Source organism: Vicia villosa, unplaced genomic scaffold (genome assembly GCF_029867415.1).
Source record: "Vicia villosa cultivar HV-30 ecotype Madison, WI unplaced genomic scaffold, Vvil1.0 ctg.000244F_1_1_4_unsc, whole genome shotgun sequence".
NCBI classification, from domain to species: domain Eukaryota; kingdom Viridiplantae; phylum Streptophyta; class Magnoliopsida; order Fabales; family Fabaceae; genus Vicia; species Vicia villosa.
This window is the reverse complement of record NW_026705097.1, coordinates 93,408-115,597: the sequence shown is the minus strand read 5'-3', so window position 1 is coordinate 115,597 and position 22,190 is coordinate 93,408. Positions and strand designations below refer to the sequence as shown.

Genomic DNA, 22,190 nt, shown 5'->3' with positions numbered 1-22,190 from the left:
ACAATCACAAAAATAACTAAGCCTTATCCTTATCCATTTAGGTGAGATTATTATATGGATCAATTTTAGGTATAATGTTCTATCAAGTAATGTGTTTTTCATTTAAATTATTAATTTTGAGATTTTTTAAATAATTTCTCTTACAGTATTAGGTCTTTCTTTTTCTTGACATGTTTGTTTTTTTTCTTCATCTAATATATTTTTATTATATAGGAATCTCATCTTTACATGTTCAAATCACCTAAGTCTATTTTCTCTACTATAGACTTTACCTCGACACTTTTTATAATATTTTTATTTCTAATTTTATCTCGTCGAGTCTTACCACACACCACCACAACATTCTTATCTCAACTATACTTTATTCCCGTGTTAATTCTTAATCACTTAATATTGTGTCTAGTATAAAATCACAGGTCTTATTGCAATTTGATATAAATATATAATAAAAAATTAAAAGATAAAAATTGAAAACATATTGAAAATAAAAAATGACATAATTTTATCAATCACGACCCTTATTTTGGGATGAAGTGAGTAGTATATTATCCATCCAGTTCAAAAAATAATTAATATATTTGTAAAATAAATTATTCTAAAATGATTGATCTTCTCAATTTTAAATATTATAATTTAACTGTATTTTTATTAATAATAAGTGCATCAATTTCAATTCAATAATTTTTATTTTATATATATAGTAAAAGTTAATAAATTAATACTATATAATAATGATATTTTAGTAAAAAATTTTCTTTCTATTTTCTATACAAATTTTTAATATTTGATTAATTGCATTTATTACTTTAAAACAAAGGATGAAAGTATTAAAAGGAGAGAAAGAGAAAAAAGATAATGAGAAAAAGAGAGATAGTTAGAAACATAAGAAAGATGAGATAATGAAAAAAGAGAGATGATTAGAAACATAAGAAAGATAAAAAATACATAAATATAAAAAGTAAATAAATAATGTGAGCAAGAAGGAAGATGTAAGAAGGATATAAAAGATATATAAAAATATAAAAGAAACAAGAAGTTTTAGAAAAAAAAGCATACTTTGATAAAAGACTTTTCAAATTTTAAATATACAAATCTTCATACAAATTAGATTATTCTAATTGTATATTTCAAGATTTTTTAGATTAAATAAATTTTTTAATTAAATATTACACAATTTTTTCATCAAAAAGTTTTTTAATATCATTTAAAATCTTAATTGAATATATTCCTTTATATTATTTTTATCGAATACTATTTTTTGTGTGTTAGCTCTTTTTCCCGTTCCATCCTAATTTTGGTGATAGTTCTCATTTTTGGTTTTATAGATTTCTTAAGGTAGCAGGTTGGTGTTTGTTGGTGCTTTAGCAATCAATGTTTCATTTATTTTACAATTTTTTCGGGGCTTCTAAGGTTTATGTACAATTTTTGTATTTTAGTCGCGCCTAGTTGATTAGCTCTTTATGGTTAATGAGTTATGGAGGTTCTTTAATAGGTTTGGTAATGTTGTAAATTATTTTGCTCTAAAGAAGAGAGCTAATGATGATAGAAGGTTCAATTTTGTTCGATTCATAGATCTGAAGACCGTGAAGAAGATGCTTGTATTGGTAGTCACAATCGCTTTTGATCTTGCTCATTGAAGGTAAATATGGCAAGATTGGATAAGGGAAACTCTTCAGTTGGTGGGGCGTTGAAGGGGTTAGGGCGTGGTTTAAACTCGGAGCTGGATAAGAGTGGTGGTGGTGTGGATCCTTTTTTAGGAAACTTCAAGTCCCTGATCAGATGGGCATTTAGGTGAGCCTATTTGATGGGACTCTAAGTCTTTTAGGAGAGATTATACGTTGAACTTGTCTAATGAGACTCTAAGTCCCTCATGTGAGGCATTGAGCATGTCTAATGAGACTCTAAATCCCTCAGTCGAGGCATCAAGTCTCTTAGGCAAAACTTCGGTCTAAATCCTCAAGCAAAAATTTTAGGTTAAGTCTCTTGGGCCAAACTTTTTACAAGTCCTTTAGGCGAGAACTTAGGTTGGATACTTTCTGAGGAGACTTTAAATCCCTCATGAGAGGCGTTTAGGTGAGCCTGTTTGATTGCACTCGTAGTGCTTCAATAGAGATTATATGTTGAGCATGTCCGATGAGAATTTAAGTCCCCCAAGCGAGGCGTTGAGTCTCTCGGGCAAGATTTCGGTCCAAACCCTCAGGCAAGAATTTTAGGTTAAGTCTCTCGAGCCAGACTTTGATCGAGTACCTCAGGCGAAACCTTTCTGAGGAGATTTCAAATACCTCAAGCGCCATTGTACTTGCCAAAAATTAAAATTGCGTGGCACCCCTATGCTTGTAAGGGGTGGCCAAAGGCTTTAAGAATTCTCAATGGTTTAGAGCTTTCTCATAGTGGTGAGAAACCCTGTTCAATGGTGTTTTGGCTATGGAGAGAGCAAGCTCACTTGAGGTGATAAGTCTTGTATTCTTAGAATGTGTTTGAATGAAGCATTTTAATGAGGTAATGTAATGTTTTGAGGGAATTTAAAATGATTTGCACAAAATTTATTGTTTGGATACAAAAATGAAAATTGTTAAAATGATGAAAATTTATGCAGTATTTTATCTAAGTTAAATTTAATTATTTTGAAATGACGCAAAAAAACTAACAAATTTGAAATTCCTCTAATACTTCATAGAATGTATTTGTTACTATTATTTCTTCAAATTTTGCAAATTGGTCCTCATATATTCCAAAATTATAAAATTGACCTAAACAATTTTAAATTTTTTGCAAATTAGTCCTTAATAATTTTTAAGATTTATAATTTCGTCCTTCAAATTTTTTAAAATTGTAAATTGGTCCCTACTTTTCAATTTTTTAATTTGATTTTAAAAATTTAAATTTTATAAAAAATGACCCCAAAAATTAACAATGAATTATCTTAATACTCCATCCAAACAAAATAATTTAAAAATAAATGGATTCCAATTGAATCATTTGAATTACTTTGAAATTTAAATTCCTTTAAAATTTCTAATTACCTCATCCAAACATACTCTTAGGGTATTTCATGTATATTCTAAGTTGTTTTTCCTTATTCTAGGGATGTAGTATTTATGGAGACCAATGGGTTTGTTATTAAGGTTTCTCGAGATTGACAACCGCTCATCAAGTCATGGTAGTGGACTGTTGAATCCCTATTTCCTAGGAAGACGCTGTTCAGTCTCTTGACACTAGATTCTCTCTAACCAAGACTTGTCATGTTCACGTTTCCCAAAACTAGGCGAGTGAGGAGTGTTTAAGGCGAGTTATCCCAAAACTAGTCTCTTACATAATCCTAGTTCCAACACATGTTCTCATGCCAAAGACTATGACATGGTGGTCATCAAATTATTTAAGAAAACATGTAAGAGGCAACAAAAGTATACAAATACATACCTAATAAAAAATGATGCTTAGTTTTCACCTTCTCAAAGGCTCACTGCCCAACAGGTTTTGGACCATTGTTGGATGGAAACCGGTCCAATAAATCTGGAACAACTAATTGAACATAGCATCCAAGGTTGTGGAGAGTGGCATGTGGATGGCATATTAATCTATGCATCATTTATATCCAGAAATAATGACATCATTTATGGCATTGGTTTACCTACATGTGACACCCAAATCATTGTTTTCTTCCATTTTTGTGGAACCAGTGACACCTTTTTTTGCTTCTAGCGGTTTTCATTTCAAAGCCCTGTAGGTTCTTATGGTTTGGAAATTTCTTCATATGTTTCCTCTACGCCTAGCTTTGCATTTCTCAGCCTAGTTCTCTTGTCGAAGTCTTACATTCGAGTTTGCGTCTAACACGTCAGAAGTAAATGCAAGTGCTAAAGATTATTGTATTTTCCCTGGAAATGATATTAAAGAAAGGGATCACAAGCCTGACTAAAAGAGCATACCGAAAAAATTGTAACAGAACATTGGAATTCCACATCAACTGCAATGTAGAAAAAATAACGTCTAAGTCATGCTGAATAAAACACTTATAAATGATATTAGAGTTTTATCTACATAAAATAATATTAGGCCATTTTACAATAATGTTTTAACTTTAAAATATTGAGTTATAAGTGAAAGTTCATAGATGTCAGTTTTATCTACATCCACAACCATATTAAAACTTTCAGTTTTACAAATAATGTTTGAAATGTTGAGTTATAGGTGAAAGTTCATAGAAGCATTTTATCAAACATAGAGGATGCAAATGTAAGGCAAAATCTGATTCACGAAATTCAGAGAAAAAATCAACCAAAAATCAAGAAATAAAAGAGAGAAATAAATCCAATCATGTCCAATCTTATTCCCGTGTGCATAATCCAACAGAAAAAATAAACAAAAAAAGAAAGAGAAAAGACTCACAGTATAACAGTATATCCAAGTACACACTACACATATCCACTTTATCCAACCTTCCATGTAGGGTTCGTTACATTTGTCAGTACCCTAATTCTGGTCGCCGTTTCCCTGGTAGATCTGGCAAATCAGAAACTCTCACAAAATCAACATTTTTTCTATTTGCTTCAAGAAAATAATAAATCGAAAGAGTAAAATGGAACCTTGGTGAGTAGTGACTGTCGGAAAGGAGAGAGGGTGGTCGAAAGCGAGATCGCTCGAAAAAAATTGAATCGATTAATTGGGAAGACCGTGAGATGAGAAATACGAAAATGGATTTGATTTTTCATTGGGAGTGGTGGTGGCCGATATAGGGGGAGAAAGGCGGCGTCTGTGGTTTTACGAAAAGGAGAGAAAAGAAAGAGAAGAAGAATGTGGTGGAGAGAGGAAGAGAAGAGGGGGAAATGGATTCATTGACGAATAGAGTTTCGGGTGTTTGCCATTCGATGAACATTTATTTAAAATTGTGCTAGTAAGAGTGTTACACGTGTGTATCAAAAGGAGATGTAAGAGTTTTTTAATTTGGACCAATGAAAAGTTGATAGTTAGTGCATTTTGTCCAAAAAGTAGAAAAGTGGATGGTTAATTTGTTAGTTACTACTCTCTCCGTTTTTTATTATAAGTCGTTTTGGAAAAAAAATTGTATTTAAATATAAGTCACTTTACAATTCCAATGAATAATTAATGCTACTTTTCCTATTATACCCTTAAATATTTATTATTCTCTCTCCTTTCAATTATATAAATTTATCTTCCACATGTCATTAATGAAAGATAATTTTGTAAAAACATTCATAATTTCTCATTTTCATACAATAATTATTATTTTTCTTAATCTGTGTGAAAAGTCTTAAACGACTTATAATAAAAAACGGAAGAAGTATTATTATATCCAAATGTATTGTAAATTCTTTTAATAAAAAGGGTATAATTGGTACAACAGTCAATAATATTAGTACTAGTATTGAATAGATGGTAGAAGGCATCTTTAACTTGTACAATTTATGGAAAGTCGAATTAGAATATTGAGGATGACTCAAGCCTTACTATTATGTTAAATACATACTTTAAGGGCCAGTTTGTTTCAGCTTTAAAAAAATGGATTTTTTCTTTGTATTTTTGAAAATCGATTTTTCAAAACCGTTTTTCAAAATACTACAAGTTTTTTTATATTCATTTTTTCTAAAATGAAACACTTAATTTGACATCCTATAACATAAACATACATAATTGAAGACCAAAACCTAGTCAAAATCATAATTTTTTCAAAAAGTTGTATTTCAAAAATGATTTTTATTAAAATCTATTTGAAATAGCTTCAAAATTAAGTGATTTTTTGAAATTTTGATATCCAATTTTTTTCCCATAAATAGATATAATACCTAAAATCATATTTTAAGAATAACTATTCAAACAAAATTTTCATTTGAAGCTTTTATAAAAAGTTTGTTTGTAAAAATTGTTTTCACAAAATTTGGTAACACTATAAAAATCATTTTTAAAAAAAGCCAAAACAAACGGACCCTAATTCTGATCAAAAGTTTGATTTCTAATTCAATGATATTTTAAACAATGGACATATTTTATTTATTTTTTAAAATTGTTTAAATCAGGAATAGTGAATCTACTATACAAACAATTAATAAAAGATTGACCAATCTGACTATTATGCCCTTAGTTAAAAATTTCTTTACAAATAAAAAAGGACAATTTGGTAACTAACAAAATCACATATCACTTTTTCAACCTTTCAATAACCAAGCGCCAATTGTCTGCCTCTCATTGGTCCAATTTTTTAACTTTTCAATAACCAACTTTTTCTCCCCAACACACTTCTTCTCTCTCTTACTTAAATTTTCAAATTTTTTTCACATTTCATTTTCCCACACTTTCTTACTTTGATTTTAATTTTTTTTCATTTAATCACAAAAATTATTAATAATCTATTTTTTTTAAACTTTTAATAAAATTAAATATTTATTTATCTCACGGGTCACTATCAATACAATATTTAATTTATTTTAATTGATCATTACACACTTTCTCTTTCTTAATTAAAATTTCAAATTTCTCTCAAATTTTCTTCCCACACTTTCTTACTTTCATTTTAATTTTTTTCTCTATTTATGTATCAACTCTAAAAAATAATTTATTTTTTAATTTTAATAAAATTAAAAATATTGTAATATCACGGGTCACTATCAACATAATATTTTTTTTTATTTTAATCAATCATTGTTTTTATTAGAGAGATAATATCCTTATTTTTAAATTTTTTTCTTTTCTTCATTTCACGATTTTTTTAAAGATTATTTAATACGATTAAATTCATATGATTATTTTTCATTTTACATTTGTTTTTAAATATATTTTATATCAGATCAAATAAATTTTTTATTTCACGGGTCATTATCAACAAAGTATCTATTTTATTTTAATCAACAATTACTATAAATTGAGAGATAATTTTTATTTTTAAATGTTAAAATTTCATTTTTTTTATCTTCATCTTTCAAATTATTTTTTTATATAATTATTTAATATAATTAAATTTATATAATATTTTTCATTTGTAATTAAATCATTTATTAAAAATTTATATGAATCTAATTAATTTCATACAATATTAAATTAAACGGGTAATGTTAACTTCTACATTATCGTGCAAATTAAAAATAAATGGTAAAATCTTTTCTCAGAAATAGTAATACAGTAATTTATATTTACAAGTTTCTTAATACGTACTACCTTTTGAGAATTTTTTTTTTGAATAACCATTTTTTTAAAAAAAATTTCAGAAATAACCAAGATTTCAAAAAAATTACACAAATGTCACTTTTTTTTTAAAAAACACACGTTGTCGCCAGGGGGGGGTGGCGACAACACCTGGCCCATAACGTCGTCGCCAGGCCCATTGGCGCCTACATGCAATGTTTAGGTGTTGTCGCCACCCCCCTGGCGACAACACCCCCCCTTATTTTTTTTTTCTTTTTTTTTTTTGTATTTTTTTTTCTTTAACACTAATTTCTCTTAATTTTTTTCAGTATTTTTTTTTTAATATCTAACATTTTTTAATATTATTTTTTAGTTTTTTTTTTAGTTTTGTTTTAACAACAATTTTTCAATAATTTTTTTATGTTGTTTTTTTTATCCATGTTGTTAAAATTATTTTTGGAATATAAATGTTAATTAACTTATATCCATGTTGTTTTTTTTATCCATGTTGTGGAAGTAGTTAATGAATTAGAAGTAAAATAATTAATTAATAACTTATATTTTTGTGGTTAATATAGTTGTGAAGTTGGTTAGTAAAATAATGTTATATTTATATTATAAAATAAATTATAAGATTAACTATTTTTTTAAAAAAATAATATTATTTTTAAAAATATTAAATACATTAAAATATAAGCTGGACATTCGTTAAAATAATTATATATTAAGATACAATAACGTTACAAATACATTATAATTAAAAACATTACAAAATAATACATTCAAGATACAAAAAAAAATCTTATTGCGCGCCACGTGGACCATGGTACGATCCACATTGAGGTTGCCGAATGGGTCGTGTAGACGGGTCACGAGTTGGTAATGCCCCCCTATTCCCTCGACCACGCCCCCTTCTATTTGGTACGTCTTGTGCCATAGTCGACGGTCCCTGAATGAAACCTGTGTCTTCAACATCTTGACCCATAGAATTCCCTCCATATGATAGGCGGGTGCCTGCGGCGCTGTCGAAGCTGTGTCTAGGCGGGTTAAAATCTCTCCTAGTGGGTGCGGCCTGGAAGTTTTGGAAGTTGGTGGTGGATCCGGTTTGGTTAAAAAACAATGGTTGTGGCGGTGTGTTGAAGTCAAATTGTTGGCTGGGGTACTGTGATGTGTGTTGGTCGAATGTGGTGTATTGCGGGTATTCTTCTTCTATGCCCATGTCGGGGGTCATTGGTGGTGATCTTGAAGAGCCCCCCGCATGGAATTCCTGGAAATGTGATCTAGAAGAGCTCCCTGCATGGAAATCTTGATTTTGTGGTTGAGTTTGGGATGAAAAAAACGGGTGGAGTTGTTGGGAATGTTGTTGGTAAAAAGGTGTTTGTGGTTGCATTGGTTGTTGGTGGTAACTTTGTTGTTGTTGTTGTTGGTGTTGTTGTGGGTAATGTTGTTGTTGGTAATTTGGTGGTGGTTGTTGTTGTTGTTGGTAATTTGGTGGCGGTGGGTGTTGTTGTTGTTGGTGGTAATTTGGTGGTGGTTGTTGTTGTCCTCCAAAATATGGAGGTTGTGCTCGCGGGTCAGCTAAATAGAAAGGGGCAGACACAATCATTTCAGGATTTGTGACGGTCCTTTACCAGTTTACATACTCAACAGTTGGCTTCATTTCTCCCGGCGCCACAGGAAATTCTAGAACCGTTTTTGATCGACGAGCCCATATTTTACGCTGCTCTATGGCAAAGGACTTGTAATTTTGTACGTACCACTGTTCGCTAACCTTCGCAAGATGCCAACGTCCCAAACAGTCAGGCTCAGGTGGGTCAGGGATACCTTGATGCATGCCGAATTGGAGCTTCACACGATCACTCGGGTGCATTTCCACAGTGGTGAACCGTATGATGGGTGATTTTGCTGTCCAAATAGCCGCCTCGTCAAGGTCGGGTACGTGGTCCAATTCCAAGTAAGGACGCCAAATAAACTGCAAAGCAAATAATATTAATTTCAGAATATAGAAGATAGTTATTTTTAAAAATATATTTAGAAAATGGACATTTTTAGAGGTATTACTTCTTGGGGTCCTAGTCGATCTAATAGCTGGCGGTAGAAAATGATTTTGGAATCAGGCGTTTTGGACCAATCCATTCCAAGTGCATTGAACCTAAACACATTAAAAGATATAAATCAATATAGTTACAAATAATAATAGAATAAAAAGCAATAATTAAAATAAGATCCAAACGTTACCTTGAAGCGTAAGGGAAGGCGTAACTGTTTGGATTTGCAGGGGCCAATATCGGCATCCTCCACCATGCCCATGCTTGTAGCAAGAATGCACATCCACTAAATGTACAACTATCCTTTTTTGCACATTTGCATAAGGAACTATATAGGTATGCCAACACAGCCGAACCCCAACTATATGTCTTTATTGCATCAATGTCCCCAAGTAAACACAAGTACATAAAATTAACACTATTTCCCGTGCCTTCGGGAAATAGAAACCTACCAAACAACAACATAATATACATCCTAGTTTTCCGCAGTATAGTTTCTTCGTCAGAAAACTGATCCAATTGAATCCCAACATAAGCTTCCTGAAGGCCAGCAAGCTTTATACCTTGGCCCCTACCCCTTTGTTGCCCCTCACCCTCTATTAAATCCACACCCAACAATTCGACGCATAGGGCGTTTGGTTGTTGGACATTTCCATACACTGCCTTTCCATTTGTTCTGAGACCCAACAACATGTACACGTCCTCTAGAGTGACGGTACATTCACCCATTGGAAGGTGAAAAGTATGAGTCTCAGGCCTCCAACGCTCACACAATGCTAATATAAACTTCATATCAACTGAGGTATGTGTTAAGTTCATTACCTCACCAAATCCCGCACGTTTAACGTAGTCCACAATCAAAGGGTCAGGAGCAATCATCTTACCAGCACGGGTCCTAAATCTCGTGACATCCTATAGAAAAAACACCTCCCATAAGTATTTGAAATTAGTAAATTTAAGTAAAAAAAATTAAGTGTTTACTAAAACTTACATAAGTGGCAATGTTTGCAATGGTGCCTCGATGCTCTTGACCCATAGTTAGGAGAGACATGTTTGTTGATGATGAAACACAAAGTTGCTCTGATGATAAGTTGCTCTGATGAAAGTATAAGAGGTGATGAAGAAAATGAACAAGTTTGGGAACATATTTATAGCCAAAATGCATAGGTTATTACGAGATTCCCTGCAGAGTCTTGTCAATTCATGTCTGTGGTGGGGACGAGATTCCCTGCAGAGTCTTGTCCCGTCATGTCTGTGGTGGGGACGAGATTCCCTGCAGAGCCTTGTCACTTCATGTCTGTGGTGGGGACGAGATTTCCTGCAGAGCCTTGTCCCGTCAAGTCTGTGGTGGGGACGAGATTCCCTGCAGAGTCTTGTCACGTCAAGTCTGTGGTGGGGACGAGATTCCCTGCAGAGTCTTGTCACGTCATATACAGTGTCTTGTGCAGAATTATTGGTTCATTTCTTGCATGCATTAGCCTTGTGTAATAGGTGGGGACGAGGTTCTCTTATGGCGTGCATTAGTCTGGTCTCTTCATGTTTATGTTACATTTTGAAAATTTTATGTTATAATAGATTTTAATTCCATATCATAATTTGTGACATGCATTATCATTAGTGTGAATTCATTTAAAACATACAACTATAATAGCTTTTGAGACTTTTATATTAAAATAGCGCAGATATATATATGTTATGGAAAACATTAATTCATTCATTAATTAAAAAGGTACATTGACAATAACCAGCACAGAAACTAAAAACATCTAAGAAAATAACACATAACAACTTGTAGTACACGCTCGATCATTGCAACAAACACAACAACACTTAATCTAAACTACTCGAGTATCACTGCAAGAACAAATCTTGTGGAATCAATGAACGGGGTATTCAAAGGCATACGAAACCTACCTGTAACTGCCATTGTTAGTGCTACGTATTTTCGGATGGCAACTTTGTTCGCCACACGAGGTAAGAGGTGGAATTCAGTGTTACAAACACAACAGGTATATAGCGATGTCTGCATGAAATATATACAACAGGAATCTGCCAAGGCTAACACTCATCGAGTGACCGAGTTCGACCGTCATGGCCACACCTTTAGTGTCAAGGAAACAATTGACCATAACCAGGGGCTTCCACGACAAGAGTATCGCGTCAATATCCCAGATCGTTGGTGCGACTGTGGCCAATTTCAAGCATATCGCATGCCTTGCTCCCATGTCCTTGCAGCATGTTCACATACTCACTTTGATGCATTATCTTTGGTATCAGAAATTTACAAGGTATCAACGTTGCTCAGCGTATACGACAACTACTTTCCGGTGGTAGCAATGGAGGCATATTGGCCTGTGTACGAGGGGGAAACAGTTTGGCATAACGATTTAATGCGTCGGAATAAAAGCGGTCGACCAAACAGCAGGCGTATTAGAACCGAGATGGACGTAACTGAAAAAATGCAGAGGAAGTGTAGTATATGTCGTGAGGTAGGACATAATAGGACCAAATGTCCCAATCGTGGATCTAGTTCCACAACATAGTTATTAGTTTCGATGATGTTTGTAATTTACTCTTTCAATGAAATGAACTTTTTTATTATAAATTTTATGAGTTACAACACTAAATAAATTTTATGGGTCACAAAAAAAATTACTAAATAAAAAATAGTTCATGATACATATTAAAATAAATTACCAAATATTACCATGGAAAAAATATTTGGAACCACTAAAATTTACAAAGATTTAAGAAAAAATAGTACCGAAAACATTAATTTTGTCGGTAAAAAAATTACCGAAAACATTATACCATGGAAAAAAAAATTATTTATAAAATCCATTTTGAAATAATAATTGAAAAGCATAACATAAAAAAAATTAGGAGAAAATAATGTAAAAGAAATAAAAATTACAAAAAAAAAGAAAAAAAAAAATAAAGGGGGGTGTTGTCGCCGGGGGGGTGGCGACAACACCTAAAATATACACATGGGCGCCAGGCCCACTGGCGACTGCATTGCAGGCCCAGTGTTGTCGCCACCCCCCTGGCGACAACGTGTGTTTTTTAAAAAAAAAGTGACATTTGTGTAATTTTTTTGAAATCTTGGTTATTTCTGAAATTTTTTTAAAAAAAATGGTTATTCAAAAAAAAAAATTCACCTTTTGAGGTAAAATAAGCCGTTGTTTTTGTTAACGGTTTTTAATTTATTTGGCAACATCATAATAACATGATATCAAAATGGAAAAGGTCTAGAGATATTGAGCCAAGCCATAAATATTGCACTTCAAAGCCGTTCAGCCGAGCCGAGCCAGCTTTAATCATTTCAGATTCCGAACGTGTGCACCGCACGCCCCTTTGATCTATTTATAACATCCCTCACACCCACCATTTTCATTTTCTCTCACTACATCTCTCTCACTCATACCCTACGTCACTTTCTCTCTCTTCGCCGTCAACCTCACCGCCACCGTCACTCACCATACACACATGGCAGACACTCAGAGAAACAGAAACCGTCCCGCCGCCGTCGGTCACCGGCAGCCAAACCGATTGCAAAGCCGTGCTCCGTCATCACTCCAGATCAACCGCAACGTCGATTGGAACGTCGCGATTCCCCTTCTGTCGCCGGTGGATTCGTCACCGCTGCCTCAACAACTGCCGTTAGCAGCCAAAAGAGAAGAGCTCAAACCGAATCAGCAGCAGCAGAGACGGCAGATCGCGGAGACGGAAAAGATGGTTTTCAAAAAGTGGCAGCACCCTGCCGCTCCGTTTTGCTACGAGGCTACTTCGGTGGTTCCTCCATTTTGTTAATTTAACATGTAAACTTTGAAAAGAAGGAAAACTTAAATGTAATTTAACACTGTTTTTTTTATTACTGTACACATACTTGATATTTGACATAATTTCAATTTCGTAGTCATAATTATTAAATAAGACTTTTTTTTTCTTGTCATCAAATATTACTTCAATCGATAAAAATGATCCTCCTCCCTCCGTTTGACAATGATTTTCATTTTTCAAGAAAATTTTATTTAAAAATAAATGTTATTTTTATTTTATATAGAAATGGTTTTAATTTTTTAATTGTAACATTTAATTATTATCCCATTCTAATAAATTAATAAAATGCAGTTTAGGACGAAATCATTGTATTCTTTCATCTATGTGTAAAATTTTTAAAACACAATTATTTTAAAACTGAGGGTGAGCGAGTATTGTTTATGATCTGTTTGTAAAAATTTTAAATAAGTAAAAATTTTAAACAACAATTATTTTAAAGGATAGCGAGTATTGTTTGGGATAGATAAGAGAGTTGAAATCCTAACTTTTATGTATGAGTTTTAAATAGTTACTATATTATTTAACTTTTCTTTTTGTTGTTTTAGATCTCAATTATTTTTTAGTTTCACGAATCTCATTTAGTTTTAGACCTCTTTTTTAAATTTTTTTTAAAAAATAATTTTATAATATTATATATCATCTTTAAAAATTGAATAAAAATTAGTGTTAATAGTTTTTAAAAAAAATATTATTTTAAATATTTCATCTTTTTATTATTACCTTTTTTAAAATATCAATTTTTTTTAAAAATTACTTAAATTTAAAGCTATTTAATATATATACTTTTTATAAAAATCATTTTTAATATATATTTTTTAAAATTTTATAATTTTGATTACGTTTAATTTTTAATAATGTATATTTATGTTAATTGATATTAAAGTTATTTTTTTTATTTTTTTATAAAAGATGAGTTTAATTTTTTTAATAATTTTTAAATAATTATAAAAAACTTTTAATAATTTTTAAAAGAGGTTAAAGGTAGTGCACTGACAATGTAAATTTTTTTTACACGGTCATCCAATAGAAACAAATCGTTTTGCCATGTCTTATAAATTTTTAAAAAATTACAGTCTGATTTATCTTGATTCATGGTTGTGATTGGTTGACAACATAAATTTTTTTTACACTGTCTGTGCATTACTCATTTTCTCTTTTTAAAAAATTATAAAAACTTTTAATAATTTTTAAAATATTATAAAATATGTTTTAATTTTTTTAAAACTAAAACAAATAAGTCTTAAATTTGTAAATTCACTTGTGTATAATTAAATATAATTAAATGATTAGTGTCCGGTTAAACTTTTAAACCGTACATATAAAAAGAAATGCATTGATGCTAGTGAATATCATCATATTAAAAAATGCATTGGGGTTGTCAATATTAAATTAAGAAATACAATTGGAATTATTATAATTTATAAAGTAGTGACTAAGTTATGTGATCTACGTTTACAAGAAAAAAAGTTTGAAAAATATAGAAATTCCCAAAATTCAAGATGTGTTCTTTGAATGTATAGTTGTGTATATTTTGACCTTTGTGGTGGTGAAGCTGACATGTCTTATAACAAATTTGGAATGGAATTGACAAATCATGGTTGGTGATAGGTTCCCCAATTTACCTCACAGTTTGCTACAATTGTTTTTCAATGTTAATTTCTATTATAAATTAGGACATTAAGAAAGTTAACATCAATTTTATATAAGAAGTAGGTTTTAGAATTTAATATAAATGATTTTTAAATTTTTTTTTTTAATAAAATGTGTGTGAAAACTTCATTTAGTATTGTGTATTAATGATTTAAAATTTACAAATCATGATATTCTCATATTTATAGAGATTCATACAACATTCTTCTATATATGTTCATGGTGATCTATGCTTACACAACCTTAAACATTCAAATGCACGATCTAATACATCTAATGCTAAAACATCATGACATAACTTACACAACTCTCGTAATACTCTCCCACAAGATCAAGGAGGGATGTAAGTCGTGACCTTGAAATTGGTTCGAAGATATTGAAAAGCAATTGTGTCAAGCGGTTTTATAAGAGTGTCTGCTACTTGCACACCACTAAAAACATGTTGAACCTTCATCGTCTTTGCAATCACTCTTTCACGAATAAAGTGGATGTCTACCTAAATATGCTTTGTCCTAGCATGAAATATTAGGTAATGTGACAAAAACATTACACTTAGGTTGTCACAAAGGAGAGTAGGAGAATGGAATGTCATAGCAAATTCATTGAGAAGAGATTCTTCCTGAACATAGGAAATTGCTTCAACATTAAAGAGTGTTACAGGCTCAGGATTTCCATACATTTGCATAACAAACAGGTTATTCTCCTCTAGAAAGCCATCAAGGATGGATTATGTTCCATAATGGGACCATAATTGTGGTTGATTGGTGATGATGAACTCCTGATGCAGTGGTACGCATCTTCGATACAATGGCGCGGGAGTGGATCTGCAAGGTTAGTTCTCCAACGCCCAAGTCGATTATAGAGTCCATGATGTACGGACTGAAAGTATCAAATTAGAAAGTGTACCTTATGTCTCACATGTTTTAATTATATATGATGGAAAACTTTATCAGGCTTTGCATCATTCGACTTAACTTTTGGGTCCCGCTTGTATTGGGCCTTAGATCGACCCATAATAGAATTAATTTGATCTTGCTCTTGGATTGAATCTCCAACAACAAGTAATGAATTTGCAATGACTGTAATACATAACACATATTCAATAATGGATCTATTTTCTTTCTTCACTAACTTCAACTAAACACAAAGCTGTCTAACTCATGCCTTCATATGAGCATAAAAATACTTGTGAATCTTGTCCCATACTTCACAATCCAGGCTTTGTATTCTTCAGACACTTTACCTTCGACACGATCTTGTTCTGATTTGGACTTCTGTTAAATTTGAGGATTCATCAATATCTTATGCACTCTTTGAGTGAGGAAGACTCCTTCAACTTGCTAATTTCACATGAGGTCATTGTCGTTTTGAAGTTTGATAGAGAGTTTTGAACCAAAATGATGCGAAGAAGATGAATTACAAGTATTTGTAGTGATTTCTTGAGATTTCTGAACCAAACTTTCAACTGTTGCAGTTAGAGACTATTAAGTTCTTTGAAACGATTGCAAGGAAGAAGATGAAGTTTTAGTTCTTGGAACTTGTGAAGATTGTAATTGAAAGTTAGTTACAATCGAATAAGAGTTAGTTAGAGAACGGAAAGGATCGAACAAGGTGAATGATACAATGATTAAATGTGTGCAAACTTTATTTAGCATTGTGCATCAATGAGTTGAAGCTTATAAGACAAGATACTCTCATTTATAGAGATTCATGTATGGAGTTCTCATGCAAAGAGAGTTCAATTTACACGTGCATGATGATCTATACTTAAAAATATCTTAAACATACAAATGCATGGCGTAAAACATCTCATGCTAAAATATCATGACCTAACTTGCACTACACTCCTAATATTCTCCTAATAATATTGAATAATAATTATAAAAAATAGTAAATAATTATATGAAATGCTCTATATAAAAAGCATGTTAGATACTAGTAACAAACTAACCGATTTATAACAAACTAATAGATTTATAATAAATTTTAACTAACAAATTAAATATGAATCAATTTCTATATTCTATTAGGGTGTGCTTGGAACAGCATAAAAAGGAAAGAGAGAAATAGAGACGAGAGAGCTTGAGGAGAGAGAACGTACTTCTCTTACTTGGCAGAGAGAGAAATAAATAACATGGGACCCACACTTTTTCTCTTCTCTTCAAATCAGCGAAGAAACACAAGAGAATGTACTAATATAACACTATTTCCACTTTTATCCCTTTACTTCAATTTAATTATGGCATGAATAATTTTAATGTTGTATTAATTCTATAAAATAATAAAATTAATATTTACATGCAAATTTTTTAGGGAGACAAATATATTATTACATTTATTTAATTAATCACTAAAACATAATATTAAATTGATTAAGATAATAAATAAATTATAAATATATTATATTTTATTAAAAAGTAATTCAATCTTTAATATAAGGATAATTTTGTCTTTTTAAAATCACACACACTTCTCTCTTCTATTTCTCTTGTATTTCTTTTGAAACAAGCAATATAACAAATCTACTATATTTCTCATTTATTTCTCTCTTCTTATACTCTATCTCACTTTATTCTCTCTTCTCAATTTCTTCTATCAACCAAACACACCCTTAGCCTCTCACAAATTCATAGTAAGATAATTTTTAATATAAGTTTGAAATTTAAAGATAAGCCAACTTTTATGTTCTTTTAATTTCTCACAAACTCATGGTAAGAAGAATCTTAATATTAGTTTGAAATACAAAACCTAAAAAAACAAACAAACAAAGGAACAAATGATAATGTTAAGTGTACTATTCAAGAAGTACAATTTTTCACAAAAGATTCCTTTCACGACTTCCGATTCGCATTCTCACGTTTTGATACTAAAGTTCATACCCATTTACAAAAATATTCGTAAAAACTAAGGGATACTTCTCATAATTTATGCTAAATTAGAACCAAAAGAAAAATAAGTGATTATATGAAATATTCTATATATCGACTTAGACAATAACAAACAAACTAATTTATAAAAATAATTTAACTAACAAATTAAATGTTAACTAATTTTTATATTATATTAACTCCACTTCAATCTAAAGGGTTATTTGTTTTATGATCTATTCCTTCTTATTACACATTCACATGTCTGAAAATCTTAATGATAAATATAGTATGTGTTTGGATTAAGCGTTTGTCTCTTAGGGTGCGTTTGATTTGCTAAAATATGAGGTATTGAACATGACAACTTTTTTTGTACCTTGTTTGATGCTGAAACTAATTATAATAATGGACAAAAAATATGACAAGGGACAGGACAAAATCACAAATTTTTGTCCCTCATTAAACTATGGGACAACTTTTTGTCTCAAGCACATTTTATCAAAATATCATTTTTTTTTACTCTCTTTCTCATTATTTAATATTTTAATTCATAAATATAATATTAATATTTTATATATCAATAAAAATATTATAATAAATATTATATTATTTTTATTCGGTTCATCGACATATCAAACAAAGTAGAGAAAAAAATCTCTATTTATTATTTTCCTTCTCTTTTTATTATATATTTATTATTTTGATTCATAAATAACAATATTTTCTATATCAATAAAAAATATTATATAAAAAATTATATTATTTTGTCTGTTGCATAAACATATTAAATAAAGTAGAGTAAACAAATTATTTCTTCATATTTTTTCTCTTTATTATTTAATATTTTGATTCATAAATATTATATTTTATATATCAATAAATAATATTATAGTAAAAATTATATTATTTTGTCTGATACTAGTACATAAACATACCAAACAAAATCGAGAAAAAAATTGTCCAGTGCATTGACCATCAAACACAGTACAATATAAAAAGTTGTCTTGTACTATTCTGTACTGTTTAATACTATTCTGTCCAGTATTTCATATTTTGCAAATCAAACGTACCCTTAATTTTTTGTATATCTAGACTTTTGGATGTGAAAATTTAAAAACAACTTATTATAGCTTTTTGATGACCTCGAATTTAGGTTAAATCTACTAAATTAACCGTGGTTCCGAACAATCTAATATTGAAAAATTGGCACTGTTTATGGTAAAAGACTTTAATAAATCTCTCATTTGAGCGATTATATAATTTCAATAGTTTTTTTTTTTTTGTTTTTTTTCAAAGCATATAACAAATGTTATTAATCCAAAAAAAAAAAAACTTCTGCAAAATAATAATGAACAATACATTTTTTTAATAAATAGTAAAAATAAATAATAAAATTATTTTGTAACATTAAAAACTTTCTCATACCTATTTGAAAAACTAACTAAAAAATGGTTTTTACGTGAAAGATCTATTAAGATCTCTCACGATAGACAATGCTGAAAATTGACCTTTTGAATTTAAAGAACTATAAAGACTCACATTTGAATTATTTCCTTATGATAATTTGATGAATTCAAGCAATATTGATTTTGATTTTTCTTTTAAACCGTTCAATTTCGATCCAACCTTTAAAAATATAGAAAATGTTTATTATTAAGAAAATGTGAAAAGAAGAAAGACAAGAATAATTTCAACCATTTATTATCACTGCCATTACATGATCCTAATTAATTAGGAAACTAAATTTAAAATAAATTAAAAATTATACTTTAAAATAATAACATATGTACTTTTTTGCATTTCTTCTTTAATTTCTTTCGTACTAAATAGCACTAAACTAAAAATCTATCATATAAGAAAATTTAGTGTTCAAGAAAATACCAACTTGCGCTTATTGCATTTAAGCTTGACAAATGGATGTCTTCTTCATCTGGATTTCAATTGTTTTGTTCTCTACTCATTTCTTATTGTTTTGCTTTTAAACTTTTCTAACTAACTCATAAAGTGACTTTTTGGTTTTGGTCTTGGTAACCACATCTTTTTTTCAACTTCACACTCTTTCTTTCAAATCACCACTTTCATTTAGTTTTTACTTACTATTATAGTTTAATTCAAATTAATTACTTTTAATTTGGGTCATATTGATAATTGCACTTCTATGGATTTTATCTTAATTTATCTTATTTTTATGTAGTTTAGTCTATTTTATTCAATTGTCCTTATTTAGTTTGTATTATCTATCATATGAAAATTCAGTATTCTAAAAAATACCAAACTGCCCTTATTGCATTTAAGCTTGATAAGTGGATGTCTTCTTCATCTGTATTTCAATTGATTTGTTCTCTAGTCATTTTTATTGTTTTGCTTTTAACCTTTTCTAATTAACTCATAAAATGACTTTTTGATTTTGGTCTTTGTAACCAGTTCCTTTTTCCAGCTTCACACTCTTTCTTTCAAATCACCACTTTCATGTAGTTTTTACTTACTATTATAATTTAATTCAAATTAATTACTTTTAATTTGGGTCATATTGATAATTGCACTTCTATGGATTTTATCTTAACTTATCTTATTTTTATGTAGTTTAGTCTACTTTATTCAATTGTCCTTATTTAGTTTGTATTATTTTATTAATTCAAGTCTCTATTTGATTATTAGGATATTTATTTTTGTTCGCAAAAAAAAGTATTTAATTACAAAAATTCAAAAAAAAAAAATAGAGTTTAATTAGTTTATATTTAATTCGCAAAATACAAATATATATATATATATATATATATATATATATATATATATATATATATATATATATATATATATATATATATATATATATATTAGAATTAGATTTTTTTTATATACAAAATACTAAAAATATGTCATTATTTTGTTTATTTCTTTTAAAATTTAATATGGTTTATATTTTAGATTTTCTTTTGTTATTCTTTACACTATTTACATATTCCATTACTAACATCTTTTTGTTTAGTGTGAGGTAATATCTTGGATTTTTTTTTTTTAAAATAACCATGTATTAAAAAAAATTACGCAAATAACCACGTTTCGAAAAAAATTACGCAAATAACCAAGTTTCTGAAACCCTTAACATCAAGGCGCCATCTCACATGGCTTATTCCCTTTTTTTTAGCCCTATGCGCCATCTGACATGACACACTCAGTCCCAATAAGCCATGTCAAATGGCGCCTCCCTTCAACTTTTAGGAGGAGGAACCATCTCATATGGCTCCTCCTTGTATATATTTGTTCAATTGTCCATTTGAAAATGCACCAAGGCGCCATCTGAAATGGCTTATTACAGAAAAGTTGTACATAGGAGCCATCCCAAATGGCGTCTCCCTTCATCTGATACAATGGGGGCGCCATCTCACATGGCGCCTTGGTGTCACTGTTTTCTGAAACTTGGTTATTTGCGTAATTTTTTTCGAAACACAGTTATTTGTGTAATTTTTTTCTAATACATGGTTATTTTACAAAAAAAATCAATATCTTGAGACATTTGGACTTCAAATCACCATTTTTTTTACATATATAACAACTCATCTAATATCTTTAATAACATTTTTATTTTTTTACGGGTGTCAGACATTTTTCTATACGTTCAATTATTATTTATTTCACGGATACCAGACATTTTTCTATACATTTAATTATTATTTTTTTATGGGTATCAGACATTTTTCTATACATTCAATTATTTTTTTCACGGGTACCAGATATTTTTCTATACATTCAATTATTATTTTTATAGGTAGCAGACATTTTTCTATACATTCAGTTATTATTTTTCACGGATATCAAACATTTTTCTATTAAAAAATATACACCTAAAACAAATGTGCGTCCAGTACCAGAACCCGTGCGAACGCACGGGTTTATTACTAGTATTTATGACATTTGAATATGACTTGTACAATAACAGCCCACGTGGAACGTGGTGTTCAAAACAAGACTGATACGTACATGCAGGAAAGTGTCTAGCACACGTGTGAAAAGGACAAAAGAAGACAACAAAAACAGTGTCTAGTTTAATCTTAGAGGTGTTAAAATAAATTATAATTCATAAATTGAATATGTAAATTATATCGAAAATTTTATCACTTCCAACGACTTAAGTAAATAATCATTCTATGATTCATCTAGTTAGATTTTTTTGAAATTTTTAGTTTGTATGTTTCAAGGCCGGCCCAAACCGTTATGAGGCCCTGTTTTATTTTAATAATAGGCTCATTATAAAATAAAATATAAAAAATTTAAAAAATTATTTAAATTGTAGTATAAGAACTAAAAATTAAATAATTGTTTAGAAATATTTTGACAAATACAACTATAATTTTGTGTATCTTTTCCTTCGATAAATTTTTTTTTTTAGAATTATTGCTAACTTATACAACTATAAATTTAGTTGACGACAATATATATGACAAACTTTAATACTCTACTGTACTAATATATAATTTTGTAAAAAAAATATTAATGTATAAATTTTAGTATAAAATATAAAATATTTCTTTAACAAACACATAAATCTTATACTAGGAGATGGTATACTAATAAATAAGTCTATATTTTTTGAATAAAATAATTGATTTTGTTTTTAGCACATTTGATTTTTTTTATGTATATGTATTTA

At 29.8% G+C, this 22,190-nt stretch overlaps 1 protein-coding gene across 1 annotated transcript; it reads left to right on the top strand.

Moving 5' to 3' along the window:
* Positions 1 to 12,571: 12,571 nt before the first annotated feature.
* LOC131625847 (uncharacterized protein At4g14450, chloroplastic-like) lies at positions 12,572 to 13,131 on the top strand. Its single transcript, XM_058896676.1, has one exon. The coding sequence runs from the start codon at positions 12,669 to 12,671 to the stop codon at positions 12,990 to 12,992; it is 324 nt and encodes a 107-aa protein (XP_058752659.1). The 5' UTR covers positions 12,572 to 12,668; the 3' UTR covers positions 12,993 to 13,131.
* Positions 13,132 to 22,190: the final 9,059 nt, after the last annotated feature.